Source organism: Uloborus diversus, chromosome 8 (assembly GCF_026930045.1).
Source record: "Uloborus diversus isolate 005 chromosome 8, Udiv.v.3.1, whole genome shotgun sequence".
NCBI classification, from domain to species: domain Eukaryota; kingdom Metazoa; phylum Arthropoda; class Arachnida; order Araneae; family Uloboridae; genus Uloborus; species Uloborus diversus.
This window is the reverse complement of record NC_072738.1, coordinates 129,884,129-129,909,575: the sequence shown is the minus strand read 5'-3', so window position 1 is coordinate 129,909,575 and position 25,447 is coordinate 129,884,129. Positions and strand designations below refer to the sequence as shown.

The 25,447-nt window shown below is 32.4% G+C and overlaps 1 protein-coding gene across 1 annotated transcript; it reads right to left on the bottom strand.

Moving 5' to 3' along the window:
- Positions 1-6: 6 nt before the first annotated feature.
- Positions 7-23,758, bottom strand: LOC129228592 (uncharacterized; the record flags this gene model as incomplete). Its single annotated transcript, XM_054863275.1, has 11 exons — positions 7-134; positions 944-1,028; positions 1,123-1,235; positions 4,684-4,855; positions 12,484-12,629; positions 12,786-12,884; positions 14,245-14,405; positions 19,689-19,829; positions 20,890-20,944; positions 22,381-22,474; positions 23,640-23,758. Coding segments are annotated over 11 exons (1,239 nt in total), but the record flags the coding sequence as incomplete, so codon positions are not given.
- Between the last annotated feature and the right edge of the window lie 1,689 nt (positions 23,759-25,447).

The following is a 25,447-nucleotide window of genomic DNA, read 5'->3' as shown; positions in this document are numbered from 1 at the left end:
ACCAGATTCTATTACAATTTTATAAGTAAAAAACTAATTCTAAAACAAATTTACACAGAAAAACTTCATAAAATTTGGTATCACAGTTCATGCTCTGCAACACTCTGCCGTAAATATTCATCATATAGCTGCTTCTAAAAAAATGAGAGAGAAAAAAAAGATTTGTTAACAAATTTAATTAGTAAAAATCTATTCTGGAACAACATTAATTACAGTATAACCCTGATTTTACGCTTGTCAAGAGACTATAAAAAGTTATTGTTAAACCAAGGATATCTTTGAATCGAGGAACATAGACACTCAATGCATTTAATTTCGGACCAGTGAAATGTAACATCAAATTGATGAAATGGTTAAAGGGGGTATGGTTAAATCTAAGTTATATTGCATTTCATGCAAAATAATTTTTTTGCATATATTTTACAGGGAATTGAATTCCATTGAACCATTGAATTTCTTGAGTGGAGGGTAGTTTTCCTTTTTTGGGGGGAAAGGAGACACTCCCTGTATTTTGACTTGTTCTGCCATTAGGTTTTTCAAAACTGACAGTAAGTGAATGTGTGAATTGTAAAACTACTAAATGGGTGTAAATCAATTAAGAAACAGCAACCCAGCATAAGTGACACTGAATGATGACAATTGGAACGAATGTTTCTGAAGTAGTCTTGAAAACTGTTGAACGTCTTTGCTTTCTTTGGCACTAATTTTTTTTTAAAAACATTTTTTTTTAAAAAGCAATAAAACTATTCTCTATAACGAAGCAGTATTTAATATGTAAGTTATTAGGATATGTTCCTAAACCACAGACAGTAAGGTATTAAGTGTCACATCAGTACTCTCATTAAAACCATGCAGCATCAATTTCCTCCCCCCCCCCAATTTGTGATCAATATATTGTACCCCAATATTGTTGTACTAACATAACATAGAATTGTTCACTCACTTTTCTGTTCTTTATGACATTTTGAACATATTCTTTCTTTTCCAAAAGAATTTGTTTTTGTTTCCTAGTTAGAGTAGGTTTCCATCTAAAAATAACAAACAAAATATAAACTTGAAGCATATTAGAAAAATGGAATAACTGACAACTTGTTAAGGACACTTATCAAATGTTCAAATCACCTGATATGAAAACTTGCCAACACTAGAAGAAGGGCAGAAAGAATCAGTATAAAAATAACAACAAACACTTGGCTATCTTCTGGAATAAATGACCAAAGAACAAAGAATGGTTTCTGAAATGAAAACATCAAGCTTTAAAAATATGCTAATAAGGTATTCATAAAATACACTATGTGTCCAAAAAAAGTCACATGCCTTAATATTTGGTTTGACCACCTTTTGCGCATATTACAGCTTTCATACACTGTGGCATTGCTTCAGTGAGCTTTTGTAGAGTATCCGTTTTTATTTTGGCACACAATTCCATCAAGAGGTCTCCTAAACGTTCAATAGATGAAGGAAGTGTGGTGTGTGTGATAAATCCTTTTCGAGTACATCCCACAGATTCTCGATTGGATGTAGGTCTGGACTTTGGTGGCCAAATCATGTGTTGAAATGATACATCGTGCTCATCGAACCAAGATTTAACAATTGTAGCCCCGTGTACTCTGGCGTTATTGTCTTGGAATACACCACTACAGTCAGGAAAATAAAAGTACATAGATGGCACTATATGACCATCCAAGATGTTAAGATACTATGCAGACTTCCATTTGGTTGGTGCATGATACAACTGAGCCTAGTCCAGATGAACAGAAACAACCCCAGATCATTACACTACCTCCGAAAGAGTGCACAGTGGGAACGAGACATGTAGGTTCCATTGCTTTGTATGACTCTCTTCGAACCCTGACGCATCCGTCATTTTGAAAGAGCGTAAATCTTGACTCATCGGACCACATGACCTTTTCTCAATCACTAACAGTCCAACTTTTATGATCTTTTGCCAATTGCAGTCTCTGTCTTTGATTAATGGCCCTCACAAGTGGCTTCCTTATTGCAACACAGCTTCTTAGTTCCAATTTTTGAAGTTCTCGTTGCATTGTGTGCTTGGAAATTGTTTTACTTCCCTCGTTGAAGAGTGTTGTGAGTTGAATAGTCGATTTTTCTTCACTAATCGCTTCAGAGAACGCCAGTCACATTCATCTAGAATGGATTTACGACCACAAAGATGTCATGAACAGGTAGCTTCTCCGCCATCTTTCCACCTTTTAATAATGCGTTGAACTATTCGCAATCCTATACCACTAATTTCAACTATGTCTTTGCATTTTGTCCCACTTTGGTACAGGCCAACAATTTGCCCCTTTTTGAACTGTGTTACATCACTTCCTCGGACACAACTACCGATTTCAAGCTTGCATCGAGCAAAGATAAAATGCAAATATCTGTAATACTCATCGAATCACATTCTTCCAAAATTGGAACGTTTAAAATTCGACTGTGACATTTTTTTTGGACATTTAGTGCATTTTGAGATAATTAAAATACAACATTCCAATATCAGATTCTCACTTTCACTCAACTCAAGAAATTAAAGTTATGCTTGTTTATTTGTACTAACAGTAAAGCAACATTTACATGTCCTTTAAAGTTTACATGTTTACGCATTACATTATTACACGTTTACATGTTTTTTAAACATAAAACGATGCATAATGAAAATGACGTATGATCGAACGAATAATTCTAATTTTTAAGGATTTAACCCAACTGATGCAAATTAATACATATATTAATTTTTGGGAGTTCTAAAAAGCTTTTTTTAATGGAACTATTAGAAATTACTCTGATAGTTTCAAACTAAAAGCATTAATTGAATTTTATGTAAAACTTTCCTTTAAAAAAATGATAAAACTTGCACATCATTTTTATAAGGTATAGTTCCTCGCCTCAGAGCAACAGTAAGATATCTTAGGGTTGTTTCTGGGATCAGATATCTTACTGTTACTCTGAGGCAAGAATATCGCAGGAGTTTCATTTTAAAAAAAAGTCTGGTCATATAACGTACATTAGCATTCTTTAAAACATCATAAATTGAGTTAAATTTATTAAGTTTCACTTTTCCCTATCAAGGAGACAGCTCATGCAATGCTGGATATGGGACTAGTTGGTGTTATAAATGTAATTAACCATAGGTTGCCCCAGGCAGTAATTGGATTTGTTTTGCGGACCCAGAATTTCGTACATAAAAATAAGTCTTTTCACAAAAAAGGGGGAGAATACTCAAAAATAGTTTGTTAAATAATGGGATGGTTTCCTTCAGTCAAAAGTACTAATTTTAATCATTGAAAGATAGAATGAGCAAAAAAAAAAAAAAAACATGGACCCAGAAAATACTTTCATTTTCCCCCTACGGTTTTTTTAAAAATTAATTTTTTAAAATGTCCAATTTTTCAAACAAGGCGTGGTCCAGGTGATGTCACAAATGATGCACTTTGCCACATCTTTCTACTACGTTTCCACGTTATGATAATCAAGCAGAGAATTAAAATTGCGCTCTACGCTTGCTACCAACCATATCGTTGCCTATACACATGAGTAAAGATGCAAATTAAATATTTTGCACTGTGAATGGCAACACTGAATGGCATTTCATCATTTGTGATGTCATCGGCAGAAGCCGTAAACAATGACAGGGTTCGTACTCAATTTCAGAAATAAAATGAAGGAGTTTTGAAGGAGTAAAATGAGATTTTGAAGGAGTACTAATGGGCTGTCATTTAAAGATGTTGCACTTTTCTTCAACATATTTTACCCCCTTCCCCCCTTGTCACAAAGTGTGACACTTCACCTAACTCCTCCTCTTGTCACATGTCGGATTTTTAAAACATATTGTTACAATAACTGTGTGATGTCACCCTCTCTCTTCCCCTTATCACAATTTCATCAACTTGTTTCCCCCTCAAGGCACGACATCCCTTGTGGATGACCCATTTTATAATATATCTGCGATTTACAAAACAGTTGTTTTTTTAACACATTCACTTAATATAGTACATCAAAGTATGTATTTATAAATATTTAAATAATTAGACAACCTGACTTCTGCTGCTGAGAGCGAGGTGAGGAAAAACAATAATCATAAAACTTGAAAAAATAGCCAAGCACCATTTAAAGCATGTTTTACTTCACTTGGGAAACTTCTTAGTTATCTAATAATATTTTCACCTTCAGGTTTTATGACTTCTATGATCAATTTACAAATCACATGTTTATGAAACAAATAAATACACCAAATCACATTAAAATTGCCCTTATACAATCGTCCGTGTGATGAAGTTAAGTTGTCGATTGAAATATTTCAAATTATTGTCGTAGATTATGCAGTCTTGAACTAAAAAAGAAGGAGTTTTGAAGGAGTTAAAACAAAAATGAAGGAGTTTGAAGGGCCCTTCAAAAAAATTTCCTGAATGAAGGAGTATTGGAGGAGTTTTGAAGGAGCGTACGAACCCTGAATGAAAGTTCTCAGATTTAAGTAATTTTTTTTAAATATGAAACAAACAAATTTATCAAAAAATGTCAGATCCTATGTTTTTAAGCATGCTCTTTCAGAAAAAAAAAATATTTTTAAAATTTTGGAAACAATTCCATTCTCTTTTTCTACAAAGTACTTACAGATCCTTTCCTCCAAAAATCAGTTAATTACTAACATAATGTCAAAGATGCATAACTACTTACAAAATACAGTTGTAAAGCTTCTGTGAGGGTGGTGCCAATTGTATTGTGAAGGAACTGAACTGATGCACTACTGATGAGAATTCCCAGAACTAAGAAAATTTGCAAAGACAAACCTACTAAACCTATTACAAGTCCTTTGCCACCAGACCTTATATTTTCAGTTTTACTTCTCCTGTACGAAAAAAAAAGGAGAAAGATTAATATATTTCTATAATTTCTTTCCATAAATAATAATAAATTTCAGAGTACATAAAACTTATTAGATTGCAACATAATGTTTCTTTCCATAATATTATTTCCTGTTATTAATGATGCTGAAGGTGCATTCAACCTGTTAACAAGCCTAAAATGATCAAATTTTGAAACATATTGGGGTATATCTGTAAGAATTAAAGAAAAAATAACTTAATTATTACGAACAGAAAGTTGCTCTATGAGCAGAAACTAAACGTGGGAGAAAAACCAATTATAAAGGTAGTTACTAACCAGGTTTGTATTTATGACATAGTTTCTCCCGCACTTGACCCAGTTGCTAATGTTTTCCAAAAGTTTTGCAAAGAAGTTAATATAAATGCCTAAAGTAACCAGGGGTCTGTTCAAAAGTTTTTAATTATTCTTTTGAAACTACTCAAGTTTATAAAATCTTAGCATAAAAATAAATGAAAGAAAAATTTTAGGCAGTAAAATTTTTTATGCACATGAATGCTAGTATGATGGGTTTGCTTTTGCATCTGCAATTTTTATAGAGCAACAATTCCCAAAGTGTGTTCTGAGGAACCCTTGGGTTCCGCCACTAGTTAGCCGTTGCATTTTATTTTCCACAGTAATTTCAGAAAAATAAAACTTTCAAGGATAAAGAATGCTGCTCCAAATTGAAATAGTAGGCGTCATAGTGTCTTTGCCATGCCAGCATTTAAAAAAAAAAAAAAAAACGTTTTCTGATTTAAAGAAATTTCTTGATAAAGCTTCAGAAGTAGAAATTATTTTCAAGTCTGGTTACATTTATTCGACACCATCGAGCAGGATTCATAAAGACATGGGAAATTATCACAAATCACTATTTTTGGTACAAAATACTGACTAGACAAAGCAAACGCTTTTGAAAGATTGTATAAACTTGGGGATGAACTGAAGGTATTTTAGCTGAGGCAAAAGACACATCTTTCTTGCAGTTTTCAATATTTTGCATGAAGAACGTCGATTGATATAATCTATCTTGCCGACATTCTTGGCACACTGAACTAAGCTGCTATTTTCATTCAAGAAGACCTCTTTTGTTGTGAGAGACAAAATAACACAGAAAAAAAAGGCTAAGTTTTTGTTTTCTCTACCTCATTGATGTTCCCATTGATTTTTCTGAGGGTATACTCCCAGTAATCAGTTATGCACAATATGTATATGCCATCATATACATAATGTGTCATAATATGAAAATTTTTATAGCTTGAGAGTAAACCCTATATGTCTTAAAAAATGTTTGAGAGTATACAGTGTCTATGGAGTATATACCCTATGAGAACACCACTGCTCTGTCTTAGAGGAAACATAGCAGAATATTTTTTCTTTCTAAAGTGAAGTGTTTCAAGAAAACTATCTGAAGAAAAAAAATGCATTGCAACTATTTCGTGGTATTTAAAAAAGCATTCTTGTTCATTCGGGAGACCTTATAAAATACATGTGGAATACTTCTCACTCGCTGATAACGACTCTGAATCTACGTGTGAAAATTCATTTACCAAATTATGCTGTTTATGCCACAGTATGAATCATTAATTGAAGTACAGAAATTATCTTCTTTAAAAACTTGTTTGATTATGTTTTACTCAATGAATTTTGGGTTGGTGTTGAAAAGGAATGATAGTTATTGGCTAAGAAAGCTCAAAACTTCATATCTTAACACAGCTTCGGCACATACAACTTATCAATGCAATAGTATAAGCTTTTCAGCCTACACAGAAAACAAATTCAATTCTAAAATGGATTCTGCGCTCTTGTTGTACGTACTCAACTTTTTGACATAAACAAAGGCGCCCATATAGGGAGGCAAGGGGGGGGGGGCTCGAGCCCCCTCTTTCAAATTAGAACTTCCTTGCTTTTAGTACTCTTTTCTTTGCACGAATGTAAAAATACTTCTTCTCCACCCCTTTTAATGAATAAGTTATTAAAAATGTCTAATTTTAATGACTCTAATCTGTCCTGAAATTGTTTTCTACGGGGAAAATACCCAGCTAAACCACAGGGAAAATATTTGAGCCCCCCCTGCAACTTTGCATATGGGCACCCATGGACATAAAGCCAGAATCTACAGCCATTATCAGTAATACAATGAGTATACAGCTCACTCTTCCTATTATTTTAATTTCTTGGAAAGACAGATATAATTTCATTATTAGAAAGACCTTATTTGAAAGGCACCAGTTTTGTGACAAAAGGGTCTAAAACGACGAGAGCTAATTTGGCTAATGCTAAGTCTTCCAGGTTTCTATTCTAAATCAATACTTCTATGGGTTGTGTCTGGCATTGCTTGCCTCCTGGTCTGGAGGAACGGATCAGGAAACTTTCTTCTAAAGCAATCGATGTTTACGTGCTATAGCATTCACCAAAATTCGGAGTTGAACTTTACGTGTTATATCAACTAGGTTGTTGCATTTTTTTTTTTTTTTTGTCTTTGAGGAATTTTAAATTTATATAATATGGTCACCAATTCGGATAAATTAAGTGGCTTGGCCGCAGTTCTAGTTTTGATAATGCACAGGGGCAGAATCATAAAAAAGAAGATCAGACCTACATGACGACAGAAGCACTTAATGCTCCTCCTTCTCTTGAGCAAGCGGTGCCAAAGAATCCACAAATGGGTTGGTAGTGAAACTCTACCAGCGCCTCTCCCATTGAGGTGCATATGAGCACCAATTTTTATATGATCCCTTCTGTAACTCTGTTTGAAACTCAGCAGCGATCGTTCGAGTGGACCATCTGAAGAGATTGGTGCCAAAACTACTGAAACTGTGCATGAATGCCAAGTTTTGTCCATTATGTTTTGAATTAGAATGTCCACAATAACTCGGTCAAATACATGCAAGCGCAAAAAGTTTGAGAACGGCTGTAATAGAGGATCTGTTCCTTTATAAAAATTGCAGTGGTATTTCTGACAAGTCTGTTTGGAAATAGAAAATGAAAACAATTCCCAACAAATAATTTTTGTTAGTCATAGACTATTAATATTTCTTCTCATTTTGATATATTGTTAGCTAACTTTGGAATTGAAACAAAACTTGTTTTCAGAAGACACGGTTTATAAAAAACAGGTATCAAATTAGCATCATGAAGCATTTCTATGAATATTAATGATAAAGAAATCTGAAAAAATTGAATTAGTTAGCTTGATGAAAGTTTCTGACAATAAAAGAAAAAGTGGAGATCCTCGATATGCAGCAGAACACTGGTGTTGATCTCTTTAGCTGTACATCACCAACTATCATCATCTACATTTATTAGTTATATTTATTATTACCCTATCCACTCTACTATTATTGATGTGTGTATCATAACAGAATTTTATATTGAATAATTCAGAATTTTTAGAAATATGGTATAAATTCAGCTTGTCATCTAGAAAATGTTGAAATATTCTTGGGGATGAATTCTAGCAGATTGAGAGGTGTCTACAAGTATCTAAAATAATTGTTTATGTTTGTCAAAAAGTCATATACAAACTTTTTTTGCAGCGAGAAATTTCGACAAGATGAAAGGGAGACTCCACAGTATTAATATTTTACTAATGTTGTATTTTTTGGTAATTTTAACTGATTCGTTAAAGGTAAAAAAATTAACAATAAATAATCCTATTACAATAACAAATGTATATTTTGGTGCATAAAAACTATTTTATGGAAAATCTGGTATTGTTTTTCTAACACATAATATTAATTGTAATATTGATATAGCATTCATAAAATTATATATACAAATAAAAGTTGAAGGGGAGGAAGCATAACAATTTCTTTGTGAAAAAGAATGCGCTTGAGTATAAAAAGTTTCGAAAGCACCGACATAGTCTGTCTTTATGTACATTGAATTTGTTTGACAGCTTAATTTTCAGAAACATGAAAATTATGTTCTATAGGTTGAGTTATAAATTCCGATTAGTAGCAAAATTAAGATTAGTACAATTTATAATCATGCACTAAACAATACCTAATGTAATTAAATTTTTAATGACTGTTGAAGAAAATAGAGTCACCTATATTTAATGGCAACTTTCAAAGTTAAGCACTAAGTTACAGACATTACATGAAAAGCTTTAAAATAAAAAAAATGAAATATATAAGGGGCATTCAAATGAAACGTGGCCACTAGCCTAAAGTAACGGTTAGGATTTTAACTTAAAAATTATTGCCAAAACTGTCGGCACATTTATCCCACTGCAACACTAGGCGGTCAATTCCATCTTTGAAGTAGCTAGTAGGTTGCTAAAGAATCCAGGACTGTGTGTGTGTGTGTAAACCCAGTAACACACTTCGTCGTCCATTGTGATATCCACGATATCCGATGTATCATCTGTGAATCGCTTGTTTTAGAGGTCTAAAAACATGAAAGTCACGCAGTGAAAGGTCTGCACAGTGGATGTTCCAGCTCCAGTGTTTTCCACCGAAACTACTGCAATGTCGTCTTCACCGCATTGGTCGTTTGTGGACACCTTTGGACAACATGCCGGGCCGTTTCGACTTAATGGCTCGTCTAAAGTGGCTTGATAATGCTAACATTGATGGTGGTTCCTTGTTTCCGGAATTCGACAAGCAGTGGGGCCCCTCTCCCGAGTGGGCCCTTGTGGTCAAAAAAGGACCCGTATCGTATTGGACGATAACTTGTGTAACCACCTTCTCTTCTGCGTTAAACCACACCATAGGTGCAAGTTTGCTGATGTGTTCAAGACGCAAAATATTTTCAGCCCCCCCCCCCCTGCATGCGTGCTTAAGGAAAAATTTATGTGTATAAATGTTGTTGTTCAACAATGCCAGTTATGGAATCTATGTTTAATTAAAATTTTAAGCCTTTAAATTGTAATATATAAGTGTTTTGATATCATATTTCCAAAAATCTGAAAACCGTCAATAACAGGCGGTCATTGGGCTGTCTCCCAGAATTTTTTTTTAAATTGAAGTCCAAAAAATGCAATGTTAGGCCATTATGGTAGAGTTCAGGGAAAGGAGAGGTTCAGAAACTCTTACATTGATTATTTCAAACTGATAGTTCCAAAACCACAATATTGGACGACCTTCAAAAATATTAGAGAAAGACGAAGGAAGGGGGGGGGGGTGCTTTGGGCTCTCCCCGAAATTGAAGCTTTAAAAAAAATTGTACTCCATCTTTCAAAACGTTTATACACTTTTTAAATGCATTATCGAAGGGATGGAGTTCAGGAACCCTCCTTCGGCAATATTTCGAAATTGAAGTCGAAAAAACGCAATATGAGATGATGTTGGATAACGTCAGGGGTAAAAATGTTCGCAGCTCCCCGCCATTAGTTTTTTTGCCGATCGTAAACATTTTTATTGCAGCGATATAAAATCGCTTGGGACATAAGATTTTAACTTTTGCAACATAAATCAGTTTTGATCGGAAAGTCTACCCAAGCCAACAAACCAGAAAAGAAGGAAATGTGGGGGAAGAGTATGGGCGACTAATGATAATGAACTGGCACCATTCCCCCATACAGTCTTCATCAGCCTCTTAAGGCACTCAAATATAGCTGAAACTGGCGTTATAAATAATTCAGCATCAAAAAATTTTCGGAAGAGAACTCCCGAACTCCTTCCTTTGAGTTCACCACAAATGTTCTAAATTTAATTTTTAAGGCTTCAGTTTCTAAAATTGTTTTCTAGGAATAGTACCCCCCTTACCTATAAACATGATTTATGACCGCCTAAAAGTTTTAATACTTTAATTTCGGAAACTTTTTGAAATAAGCTTCTTACACCGTTCCCCCCTTAATTCATTCAAAGATAGTGCAAAGTTAAAATTTCAGAAATGGAAATATTTCAGGCCGGGCGGCGGAATACCCCCTCCCCCTTCATTGCGTTTACTAAAGGTAGTGTAAGTTTGTGTTTAAGATTTATTTTGCTATTGAAAGAGCAACTCCCTTCCCCACATCGCCAAAGACAACCGAAAGTTTTAAGATTTCAATTTCTTAAATGTTTTGAGAAAGACCCTTATAAATTCTTTAACTCTTAACTCACTCAAAAATAGCCAAAATAGCACTTCAATAGCTCAGCATGGAATAAATTTCGGTGGAGGGAGAAGCCCCCCCCCTGAACACCTCCCCCTAAATTCCCTACATTTGACTTAAATTTGCGGTTCCCCCTTTTCATCACCGAAGTTTTGAGAATTTAAGTTCTAAAATTTACCAAAAGCCTTTGAATTCCCTGTTCTTCAGTCCTCCAAACATTACCTAAAGCTGAGTTCTGAATACTTCAGCTTTGAATATTTTTCGGGGAACGGGGACCCCGAACGCCAATACGGTCTAAAGTTGCGCTTTTAACACTCTAGTTTCGGAATTTCACCTGAAGAAAGCCTCACCCCCCCCCCTCTTGACATTGCCAAAGACAGCCTAAAAGTTTTACGACTTCAATTACAAATACTTTTTGGGAGAGGGCCCTAAATTCCCTTTCTCTTAAGTCCCATTTAAGTAAAGCTTCAAATAGTTTTTAATACATTAGCTGCAACATTTTCATGTTAGAACACCAAAACCATCTCTCATAAAGTGATCAAAGATTGCCTAAATTAGTGTTTTTAAGGCTCCAGTTTTCAATTTTTTTTAAACTTCCACTCCCCACTTTTACATCATTAAAGACGGCCTAATCATTCTTGACTTTTAAATTTTTAAGAGTTTGCAGAGGAGAAATTCTGAACCACTCCTATCTTCAAAAATGGCCTTCAATTCAGTTTTTCGATCTTTGATACTGGAGCCCTTGAGTAGCCCCCCCTCCCCTCTTCGATTGTCCAAGAATGAACGTTTTAAGACCTCCGTATCGGGGGTTAATTTGTGAACTTATTGCAAGAGCAACTTTTTTTCGCAAACTCGTGTTGCCGTTACTTTCTCGTTTCCTTTCTCTCTCCAACTCCCCCCCCCTATATTTCCATTCTAGCGAGTGTTAGATTAAATGACATTGGAATTTAGTTATTCTTCAAGTTTTTGTCAAAAATGCAGGAACGGTTACCCATTGATGTTTCAAACCCCAGCTTGAAATCCCCCCCCCCCACCGATTCTTTTGAAAATTCCCATTTTTATTAAAATCTTCAAAATCCCTGATAGTTCCCGTGTTACCTGGTATGTGGACGCCCTTTGCTGTGGCGTAAACATTTCATCGCATCAGCAATCATTCTCAATCGGTGATTCAGATTCAACTCTAAGACATTTTAAGAACGCACATAATTTTCATTTATGCGTGTAAAGTCAAACACTAAATTTTTCTTTTTTAAGTAAAAACTGAAAGAAAGTATTTGAATTTCTTTCCGTCCCGACCTCTGTCTCGGAAATTTTGTCCAAGCTGGAAATCCGTCCTGAGACGGAAGGTCTTGCACCCATGAACCAGACTGTCACCGTACAACATGAAATGTTGTGCATGCGTCAGTCTCTCTACCAATATATGGTGTCTCCATACTTGCAATTACGTGGCACCGTCTAACGTCTAGTGCGAAGTTAGACGCATATAGTTTCCTTTGAATGAACCTTATATATATCAGATTTTATATAACAAAATGATATAAGTTGAGAACAATAAGAATTGTTTTATAACTTACTCATTATATTTTAGTTTATCCTCAATAGCATTTTCTATTTTTGTACAATCAGATTCTAAAGTGTTAAGAGTGTTTTGGACAGTCCTATTAATTGTTTTTTCAATTTCTTTACATACTTCTTCTATCTGATTTACACATCGAACAGGCTGTAAGAACATTTAACAGCACAAAATTAGTATTAAAATTAAAAGCAAAAATTCATACTTTTATACACAATACATACAAATATATGTTACAGCATTAGACAGCTTTGGTAAACTAAAATGCATTATAAAGATAAAATTCAGGAAAAAAATTCAAACCTTGTTGGGATTGGGTATATATATAGTAGAGAGGTCAAATCCTGCTCTGTTTAATCCTGGCCTTTTGCACAGTTCTTGAACAATCTGCATCAATACTTTCTAAAATAGGGAAAATGTTTTTGTTTTATATAAAGTTTCAACTATAATTGGGGCAGCAAGAAGCAAAGGGATGTAAGTGGACATTTTCAAGTTTTGAGTAAAACGCATATAAAGATGACTTCTTAGGTAGGCTTTCATTGAAATTTTTTTTATGCTGTATGACAAGTACCTACCAGGGCTACTAGTACTATCTCTTGCCTCAAGACAGAATAGAGGTTCACCTACCATTTGTATAGTTATCTCCAAACTTTTAATTTTGGCACTTGCATGCCTTTGCTTCTCACTGCCTCAATTGAAGGTTTGTATTCAATGATCTTCATATGAGGATAATATTAGTGAATAATAAGTAACTTACTGCTTAACATTTCAAATTTCATCTGGAAATTAAATGAAACTTAACCCCTTATGTTAGCACTAATATTAGGTCTTAATTTGAGCAGCATTTTTTTTTTTTTGGAACATAATCTCCGCTTAAAATGAGGGTCTGCTGTGCTAAGCACTTTTTAGGACCTTAATAGTGAGAAATAATTATAAGGAACATAATTGTAGGAATTATGTATACTTTGCTCTTTGTTAGTAACCCAAGCAACCATCTTGTGCACTTTAATTTGAATTAAAAGGCTAATTTTGAAAAGCTCCAGCGGATTGCTGAGGTTTATACAGCTTTAGGTATGATCCATGATCCAAACCAATAGGGAGTGATTGGAGAAAGCTGAATGCTCATCAATAATATGTAAACACAGTGGCGCACACAGAAAGGTTTCGGGGGGGGGGGGAGGTCCAGGATCGAAGGTCCACCTGTCTCATCTACTCTAACACACATCTAATTACATTCTTTTGATTTTACAGATTGTCGGAAATAAAACTCATTGAAAAAAAATGATTGAATAATTATTTAACGTTACTTAAAACAAATACTCAATTAAAATACTAGAAAGTACAAGAATGAATTTATTTACTTTTCTTATAATTAAAAATAAAAACAGCATAGCAAAATCATTATAGAACAATCCATGTTTATATACAGTTTGATTTTGCAGGGGACGAAAGAGAGTAAAATAATTTTATTTTTCCATTTATTAAATCTGAAATTATTGTCATCTCTGCTTAGAATTATTTTATGTACTACATACATAGGATTATAGTCAATTAAAAAAAGTCAATGGGGGATGGGAGGGGTCTGGACCCTCCCCTTGTGAGCGCCACTGTCTACACACAGGCGAGGATTCAAACCAAAGCTCTCAGCACAGAGCCTTCTACTCTAACTATGCCGTTAGGAGACACCAAATCATAAGTATATTATTTAAGTGAGTTATTTGATTTAAGTGTTACCAGCAAAAATTAAATAACTTCCACTAACCTGTCTATCTGTTTCATTTCCAGCTTCATCTGCTTTACTTAGAAATAATTTTATTTTATCTCCATGCTTAGCACTAAGAGATTCAACAACATTCAGAGTCCTCTTGCGTAAAGCTTGCCCAATAGGATCAAAAAATACAAAAATAAGATCTGAGATATTCCCTGTTGAAAAAATATATATATATAATAATTGGACAAGAAAAGGAAAAAGTCAATTAAAGAAAAATATCATAGTTCAAAGTATTATATTTACTATCAAAACATGGATACAAATAAATTTGATGAAAACTGTAAGATACTGAGCTATGTATTATTGCAAAGACTAAATTGACTGAAGGAAAATTGATTCATATTTTCAATGGTTTTTAGAAACTCATTTTAAAAAAAAGGTGGGAAATGGGAAAGTTATTGGTTGATGTCAAGTAAATAAACAATTGAATAAATGACTGGTGGAAATTAAATTAAAACACTGAACTTGTATGCACAAAAAAGAACAATGAAAATTGCTAAAGCACTTTTCAATACAACTTATATTCATAAATAAAAAATAGAAAAATACGAGAAAAAAAAAACCTTATATTGAAGGCAATGTAACAGTTTTAATCATAAATAAGACTTTATATTTCAATCATGGGAATTAAAACTGTAAACTTTTTAATATTGGTTTAAAGTAATAATTTAAATGCTCTTTAAAATTTTCACCAAATTCTTGTCAAAACCTTTTTATTTGACAAGGTTTATTTAAAAATTATTATTTTTCAAAAATTATTGTTACATACTATTCTAATAAGTCTTAAATAACTTGATTAAGGTAGGCACTCATGGCATTTTATATATGGAATTAAAGTTTCATTTTTTCTTCGGAAAACGCAGTACGGGACCAACTTGAAGTTCTGAAATTTGGAGCGAAAATCAGATTTTTTTTAAACAAGAAATTCCGTCCAAAACTAAACGAGTCTACTTTCCCGTATACCGATATCGACTTTGTAGTATCTGAACAATGTCCTCAAAGTTAATTAAAATCACAAATTATTTCAAACATATTTTTTTAATATTTAAACCTGATTTCTATAATATGCCTCGCTCATCTGGAGAATTAGAAGCGTAAAAATTAAATGAACGAACAAAGTAACAGCACCTTTTAAACAAAGCAGCTACTATATATTTTTTTTCATTAAAGAAAATATTTAACATCCTTCAAAAAGAAAAAAAAAGAATAAAAATTAATAAGTTCATTAAAACAAATACAATACATCAACAAAAAAAATTGTTTTTATACTGTTGTCAAAAAAAAATTAAATTAACGTTCTTTCAAAAATAAATAAAACCAATAAAATGTCAACTTAAAAAGATAATTTTCATTGTCAAAAAAAAAAAAAAAAAATGTTTGTGCATATTGGTCATTCCCCAGAAAAAATAACTTTTGAACACAAATATTTTTCAATTTCGAAACCTTTTGTTTTCATTCTTACATGAAAGTGTTACCTATTAAAAGAACCATAAACAATGGCCCAGTTAAGTTCCAATTATTTTACTCATAATTAAAAATTAAAAAAATGTCTTGTTCTCGGAAAAAAAAAGAAAAAAAAACTTTTAATGTTTAAAAATTATGGCCAATTTAATATGAATAAGTAATTTTGTCAATTGTGCAAAGAATGAGCTATTTTAATGATTAGTGGGATTCTAATACTAAGCCTTATTAATTAAAGAACGGCTTAATTAGTAGTTATACTTTTAGTTCAAATCATTAGTCGAAACCTGATTTAACGAACCTCTATTTAACAAATTTTGGGATTTAGCGAATTTTTCTTTTTTCTCCGGCTAAAATGAAGGCAAAAACCCCTATCTACCGAATAATAAACCCCGAAATAACAAATTATTTTAACAACCAAAAAATTTTTTTTGTTTATTTGAGTTTAGAAATACTGGATTGTTTTCCAAATGTTTTATTTGTATTGTCCAAAGCAGAAAAACACTTTTCTTGGAATCCGTAATTTTTGAGGGGCGAGGGCAAGGTTGCAATCAAACAAGAGTGATTCTGATGCTGAAAGCGATAGTGAAACTCTCATTAAATGTAACTTTTTCAAATGCTTTACATGGCCTGGAAACTAAAAACATATCTCATGCAGCAGGCTGCAAAGGACACAGTATTTTCTTCTCTCCATAAAGTTGAAAGAGAACTATTCCGAGTCAAGTATCAAGGAGATTGTCCAAACGTTTTTTTTCCTCAGTAGTTTAAAATTTCAAATTAACTTGCGTCATAATAAGTCGTGAAATGCTGAATAAAAAGTAAACTTTCTAATTATGGATTTTTTGTGCAGTTGCTTATTAGGGGTTAGATAAGGTAAGTGCTTTTTTTTTTAAAAATTTCACACCCCGATATTACGAATAACCCTGATTTAACGTATAAAAGTTTTGGTCCGAGATTTCCTTAAATCGGGGTCTGACTTTATTTAGTAATTTTGAGAATATACTGGCAGTTTATAATTTTGGTAGAATGCCTAAGATTGATGTATTTCCCCTCTATCATTTATTTTCACCTCAGATAATGACATTGATAAGGTCTGTCATGGAGGTGAGGAATTTTCTATTAATATAGGCCTAATGGATATATTTTTCAGGGAAATATTTTTTTCTTCTTTGCTATAATATGCATATGTTAAGCAAATGAAAACATGTTCACCTTTATTTTTACATTAATTTACATCCCTGAAAATCAAGTTCACGGAGGTGAGCAGTAACAATAACCACTTCCTGTTTTTCGACAAAAACTCACAACTTCTTCATGACTGAAAATAAACAAGAGGGCTCCCATGTGTCATGGAAAATAAAATTTGATGCCATTACTGCCATTTGTTAATGAGGAATGGCATTTTGTGTTTAGGTAACAGAGGTGAGAATTTATTGTGTGACATAACTCCTTATCCTACTAAAACATAATACAGTAAACCCTCGTTTTACGAGGGGGTTACGTTCCACAGAAATGACGCGTAAATCGAAACCGCGTAAATTGGAACCTAATAATAATGTTAAAATAGGGTTTAGGTTCTGAAGATAAAAAAACTACTTCATTCCAATGATAACTAACTGTATAATAAGTTTAATGTGCACTTATATCAATTTTTATGTACAACATGCATAAAGAAAACAAATTAATTTCATGTTCTTTTTATAAAGAGGAGCTGTGGAGACAGACATTTTCCCCCATCTCAGTACCTTGCTTTCCAATTTTTTATTTTTCGATATATTTATTTTTGACCGTTTTTTCATTTTTTGCGATATTTTTAAGATGCATTAAAGCCTTCTTTCATGCTTTTTTCTTCTCTCTCTGACTTTTAATGGGAAAGTAGGCTAAAAAGAAGGGTAGGGGAATTTTTTTCTTTAGTCAGCAGCAAATGATGCATTAACATCATTTAAACAGATTTAATTTTTTTTCGCTTGTTTAATATCATTTTAACACTTTAATACTTTCTCACAATCAGCTACAGTGAAACCTGCATAAATTGACCACTAGTAGTACAGCACTTTAGTGGTTAACTTCAGACAATTGGGCAACTTATAAAGGTTGTTATATGTGATCTAGGACTCATTTTGTGTGTGTATGTGTACCTGACAAAATAAGCTGACTTACACAGGTAATCAACCATACAGGTTTTACCTATGGTAAAACTCACAACATTGGAACTAGGTACAGTGAAACCTGTGTAAGTTGACCACTTGCGGTACAGTACTTTGGTGGTCAACTTAGACAGGTGGTCAACTTATAAAGGGGGTAATGATTTTTCTTTTTTCTTTTGTCATTTCTTGCACCATGTATTCATTTTTTGACTAATTGACACTTACTCTTTCCAATCAACTCACTTTCATTGTTTAACATTACTTTGAAACAATAATTTAAAATATTATTCAAATATTTTTAGAGGTTATTTTCTCAGAATGACCGATAATGTGTCATGTAAATTTAAAATTTCAGTAAATTGATTTAAAAAAAAATCATTGTTTAAAAAAGTTATTTGATATTTATAGTTCCTAAAAATTCATAGCTAATCAAAAATAACAAATTTTTCGCCTATTTTTTTTTCTCACATACATTTAATACATTTATAACCATGATGTTCTACTTTTGAACAAAATAACTCCTTATTGAAGTTTGGCACACTTATTAGACACTAGTTTTGGAAATTTCATACGTGTCAGCTAATTTTCTCTGGATTTCTCCCTCTTCAATTAATTTTAATGTTTCATACTTTTTATCAATCTCAAGTTTAACTAACTTTCTTTTTGAAGCCATTTTATGTAAAACTATGACACAAAGAGCAACAAGCTGGACTCTCATAGTTTTAAAAGGCAGTTGAAAATGAAAATGTTCTATTTCTTAATCCCTTGCACCAGAAATACTGCAATGCAAGTAACTTAAACTATAGTACAATTCCAGTGTTGCCACAAAATATTGCAACTGAAAAAAAATACTTTGTACTTTTCTACTGACACGTGTTTTCATTCAACAGAGAGTACAAAGGGTGATCTCAAATAGAACAACGAAATAAAAACAAATTTGGAGAATAAAAGGGTTCTTAGTAGTTTTCTAATGTGGTTAAACTTACAAGGAGGTTTAATTATGCTGCTGTTTTATTTCGTTGGTAAAATGCTGGTCTGGCGTAAAAATATTCTTGGAAAGCTATAAAAAAATAATAACAAAATAAAATAACTTGCTAAATTAAGTTTTAAAAATAAACCAAGTGGTCAACTTACAAAGGTTTTTTACAATACTCCAAACCAAATTTGGGGTACATTAGTGGTCAAGATAGACAGGTGGTCAAGATAGAAAGGTGGTCAAGTTACAGAGGTTTTCCTTCATTATACAAGATAGGACAAATTTCGTTCCTGACAAAAGTGGTCAACATAGACAGGTGGTCAACTTACAAAGGTGGTCAACTTTACAGGTTTTACTGTATCTCCCAAAAGAATTTTTACAGTAATTACTTTAGTAAACATCACCCCTGAGGGTCCCCTGTTTCTATCACAATGACTAACCAGATAGGAGTCTCGGAAGATCTTTAGTAAGACAATACAAACTTGTATCAAAATATGCAGCTATTTATTTCTTTGGCGCTAAGTTAAAAAGATTGGATAAAAATGCCTAGATACCCCCCCCCCCAGCTTTGTATCTTGTTGATTGCACTATTGCACTAAATTCCTTGTAAACTTTAAGTAGAATGTTATTTAATAGGATTCATATTATTCCTAATTCAATGTTTCAATTGTACATTTCATTGCATAGATGGTGTAACAAAAAAATTTGAAGGGGGGAAAAGTATCACATTTTACAACAGAACATGTTTTCCATCTAAAGATGCTTGTAATTCTTTATTGATTACAACATTTATAAAGCTCTTGTGAAACCAAAAATGGTTTAAAATACTAAAATACAAAAGCTATTTTTACCTAAAAATTTGATGGCTTTATCAACATCAAAAGGATAATTCATCTCACCATCAACTAGACCAGGTGTATCAATGAATGTCACCAAACTGAATTTCTTTTGCTTTGATGTTGATATCTCTGTGCTAATATAATCAATAAGGCCTGAAATTAAAAGCAAAACATCACAGAAATAAATACGATGTAATATATTGGCAATTACATTCGTTGAACCAAGATTACATCAATTTTCTTTGCAATTACAATAGGATTACAATCGACAATTTGGTACGAGTATACAGCATGAAAAGCAGAAAACAATACACAATTTATAACAAGATGGCTGTATTTAAATGGGTATTTGAGTTACTTAATAAAAGACAGCATGCTCATGTCATTATTTCATAATTTTTCAATCTTTATAATTCATATACTTATAAAAGTAAATTAACTTAAAAATGAAAATGTTTTAAATTTAAAAATGAAATGACAACAATAATGAGCTATATGTGTGCATCATGAATTTTTTATCCGCCAGTTCTAAGATAATAAGAGATGGAGATTTGTCTTGTACATTTTGAGAAATACTTGAAAAGCACCATACAAAGCACTAAAATAACTGTCCTTGAGAAGAAAGACAGCAGAAAGAACAGCCCTTCACTGGGCAGCTGGCATTTAAATTCAGCTAGCAGCCCGATGATGGACTGCTCCACCTGCATGACTCCAAAATCAAGATTGGTATCCAAATGCTGAGCAGAAAATTTCCCATGACTCAAAAACCAGAATAGGCATCCAAACGCTGCAAGGAAAATTCCTAATCTGAAAGGAAATGTTACACAGCATTCATTTTACATTACAAATCAAATTAGAAAGTACCACCTAAATATAGAACTTTAGAGGAAAATAAATCCCACATACATGTTGTACAAAAAACATAGTAGTATTAAACACAGTTACATAGGCAATTTATACAAATCAATGTTATATGAATTATGTCATTGCATATTGTGTGTAAATTTGAAAATAACATGCGTAATAGAAATCAAATATAAAAGAAATCAGTAAGAGAAAACCAAATGATGGTTTTGAACAAATGACTGCATTAGATTGAAGTAACTTATCGCATCTGAAACTATTAATTACATATTTATAGCATTAATGGCAGAAATAAAAATAAAAAATGATATAGATGTGCAGTTCACATAAATGCTTTAAACATAATTACCTTTAATTTCACAAAGTGGTTTGAAATGGGGGTACAAATGTAAAGTTGCATTTCCCTGAAAAGAAAAATGAAAGCGTTGTTGTATTTTTAAAGAAAATATTAAGCTAAAAAGCAAAAAAATAGAAAAACAGAATAGAGAAAAACATACAATAAAAATAACATAAAAAGTTTTAAGCGTATAACAATAGCTTAAATTTCAAAGTACTATCACTGAACATACTGCCCAGACACTGACAGCAAAATTTTCTTCAGCAGTCTGCAGCGTAGATTAAAATCCAAAAAAGTAGGCCAAGGGCTAATTGGACATAAGAGTAATCGTAAAATTTAAATGGGCTCCAGTAATAAAATAAGATACAAAATTACCTGTATGTGCAATCTGTAGATTAGTTTTTGATCGTTTTAGGCAAAAAGAATATCATGACTGGCATAACTTGGATGGGCAGCGTCAAGCTAAAGAGCTTAATAGGGAATATCCTAGTATTAAGGCAAAAGAACACTTAAGTCTTGATTGAAACAGTATTAGGCAGCTTATTCTGCTTTTGGGCAGGTAAACGATAGTATCTGCAGAAATGAGTTTGAGATATTTTGAAGAAGAGCATTTCGGTTTCAACATTAATAACTCTTTTTGTTCTCATTCCCATTACTGCAGTGGTTCACAACAAGCCAAGTTATAAGTATTTAAAATGTTTTCCTCCTCACTTTTAAGTCACGAGTATATCGTGTTTTTGTTTTCTTTCACATGCTCTATTTAATCTTTGTTGTTTTGCTATTTCAGAGAGATCTCTGACACTAACAAAAACATCACATTTCTTTAAATGACATGCGTAATAGAAATCAAATATAAAAGAAATCAGTAAGTTTGTTCACGGTTTTGAACAAATGACTACCTTAGATTGAAGTAACTTATCACATCAAACTATTAATTACATATTTATAGCATTAATGGCAGAAATAAAGATCAAAATAATATGGATGTGCAGTTCATACAAATGCTTTAAACATAATTACCTTTAATTCTCTTAACATTTTTATAGGTTTAGGAAATAATCCAAAAGTCTGCTTTTAAGAAGTATTACTCCTAACAAGCGTAGTTTACACATATCCATTCTTTTGAATCATTAAAAGACATTGATGATTTACTAGACATCCAAGGATGTGGTAATGTGTCTACATCATATTTTAATAAACAAAAATCTTTTTTTTTTTAAATTTTGAATCCAAATTTTCTAGATTAATTAAATGTTAGCAATGGGTTAAATAAAAAATAGCTAAATCATGTTATTAACAATGTGCATCAGCTTCAAGTGCATTATTACTCGAAAATCTATGAAATATGGGTAAGATACAACCCTTCTCATAAGATGAAAAGATCTTTTGGCTCTTTTAACAAGTTTTACTGTAATTCCGAAAAATGAAAAGAAAGATTGTACCTAAGACAAAGAACAAAAAAGAGCCTTTCAAGAGCATGCAAAAAAAAAAAAAAAAACTCACAGTCAAAGTTTCTCTTTTTCTTCCACTTGTAATGAATGTAAATCCCTGAGTTTCAATGGCTACTCCAGTTTTCAATATATGCTCTTCAATATACCTAAAACATAAAAGCATGTTAAAAGGTGGGCCAGTTTGCACACAATAGTACCATACATGATAAAATTTTAAGTTTATTAACCCGAAATCTCACAGACACCCAAATTCTGCACCAGAATTGGAGTTTAATAGACTCCTGTCATATCCTATGCACATTAAGCATTTTCCATCTCTAATTAAATGCTAACCAAAGCGCAATTGATTTACAATATTATCACCATTTAAAATAGAGAAGATTTTATCTAGTCCAGCAGAACTAACAGGAATTATAATTCAGAAACAAGCAAGATTAACAAGACTTTCATGTATTGCATATTTTCTTTAAACTGGTACACCTAACTTGACTTCAGGAAATGAAGCTACTTTGTTTTGCGTTTCATATTACGTACAAAATCTACGTTAATATTGACAAGTAAAACTCTGTCACTATCTTTTGAGCAAATGATTATCTCATCCCAAGCACTTAGGACGAAGAATATTAGGTAGCAAATGATAATCAGTAACTCCCTGTTTTCTTTCGTTTTTGCCCGCCTGCTGGCAGAAAGCCAACCCCCTGCACGTGACCACAAAATTGAGTAACATTTTAATGCCTTTATGCTTCCCTGTAATGCCCTTATGCACCCCCCCCCCTTCAAGTTGAGAACTGCGGTTCTACACAATGTTTTTTTAGATAGTTTCAATTTCAACGTGTCAAATGACTAAACAAGAATTATTCAGCAAATTACCGCCCCTTAGCCAGGGCTAAAGCAGAAATACATGAAATACACCGCCAGTTCAATCATTTCCAGTGGAGGACTGCAGTTTTGTGCTTATTAGCACTCATCAGCCCGGCATAGGAAAGTGACTGAGCTGGAGATGGAAAACCTCTTATGGAAGCCAAGAGGGCCAAACAAAGTGGTAGCTAATGTAGAATTAGCACAGACCAGATGAGTGACCGAAGCAATGGTACTTAACTCTGTTTCCAGAATTTCTTCAAAATGGGATGATGGCATGCATGTCATCGAAAAACTGAATGCTTTAAACATTAATTCAGATTATGTTCTTATTTCATGACTTGAGAAAATAATACAATGAACGAATAAAATGCACAAATGTTTTTAGGGTATTTTTCTGTATCTGTCTTTTCTTAAAAATTTGATTTTTCAATTATTTTTTTAAATACTTACCAATTGATGAAAGAACTTTTCCCTGCAGAATGATTTCCAATAAGAAGAGCAGTTATTTTCTTCCTTGGTGCAAGTAATTCCAAATTCAGACCAGCTGAAATTTTTATGAGTCCTAAAATAAATAAAGTTTCAAAAATTAGTTTTTACAAGAAACATTTTTCTTAAAATTCATATTAAAAAAATTTAAAAAACTTTTTAAACAATTCAATGGATACTAAAATAATGTCATTCCATGTTAGTTCAACCACACCCGAACACCCACCATCTCAGGTTCCAATGAAACTTTGTATACTTCTATTTTTCATAGTCCTAAGTAACCTCCTAAAGTATTTCTTCTCTATTAAAAATAGTTTTTACTTTTTGGAACTTCAAAGTTTTGAGATTTTGCGTTAGTTGTCATTTACAGTTCTATGAGAATGAACAGCAGCTGTTTGCAAAAAAAATTATTTCTCAACAACTAAAGATAAAAAGTTTTTGAAAATTTTCACATTATACATTAAGACTTCAAGCATTTTAGAAAAAAATATATAAAAAATCTAAATTTATATTCAACAACTAAAAAAAATTAACAAACTAAAAATTTTAAAAAATTTTCAATAAAAAAATGATTTTCAAAATTTTAATTTTTTGGCATGAGGGTCTAAATTAAAATAATTTATATATTTTTTTAAATGATCAGTAACATGTGTGCTAACATATAAAATGAAAATCTTTAGGGGACTTTGAGGGATTCTGCCCCCTTGCCCCCTTATTTTGATAAAAGAAAAAAAATCGATCACAATCTTACAATCTTAGCTAATTACTAATAGCATCAAAGAAAATTTGAATAATGACATACATTGGTGTTTGAACCCAAATTTAAACATTTTAATACTCAAGATTTTTTTGAATTGAAAGTAGTTAATTAAATAAATTAATAATAAACAATAAAAACAGGTTATCGCGAAATTCGAAATTTTCCTACAACAATTTATGCATACTAAAAATTATTGTTTAGTATGCATTAAGACAACATAGAAATTAAAAAAAAATCATCTAATTCTAATTTATAACTAAGCAATTAATACAAAGTATTACAAATCCTATAAATACCAGCTCATAGTTCTTAAATTCCTTCTAAATTACGTCTGTTTTCCTACTAAGAAGATTAGAAAAAACGTATGTCATTCTAATTGTTGTGTTGTATGTAATCAGATCTAGGCCAAATACAAGTAAAAATTTGATATCTGTCCAGTAATGATTTCTCTAACCAACTGGGCAAAGAACGGACTAAAAGACAAATTCGAAGCTAGACACTTCTAGTTCGCAGAGCTTTTAACTTGTTTCATTAATCTAATATCAAACTGAAACATGGATTTGTTTTCCGCTCATCAAACAGATTACCCCAGAAAAGTTCAATTTCCCGTGCCTTCTCCAAAAGATTTTTCTGTATTCGCCCCTGAAGGCGGTATGTTGTTTAAAGTCACTTTTTATTTTATACAAATGATTTATAAACATTCTACTCTAAATATTCCTGTTCAAATACAGTGAAACTTCAGTAACTGGACACACTGATAACCCCTGTAACTGGACATTTATTTTTCTTAGGATTGGCCCAGTGCAAAGTCAATGGCTGAAAATCTATCTAACTTGACACACATTTGCGAGAACCCCCTATCAGTCTGCACCCAATTGCTATTCTAGTTCAATTTTTGCTACCAACATTTTTTCATATTAACTTTTTCTCAGAGTTTTAGGAAATCTCTTTTAGAGAATTCTATCTTTTATCCAGGGGAGTAAGCAACCACTCTGTGCTATTAGTGCAATTC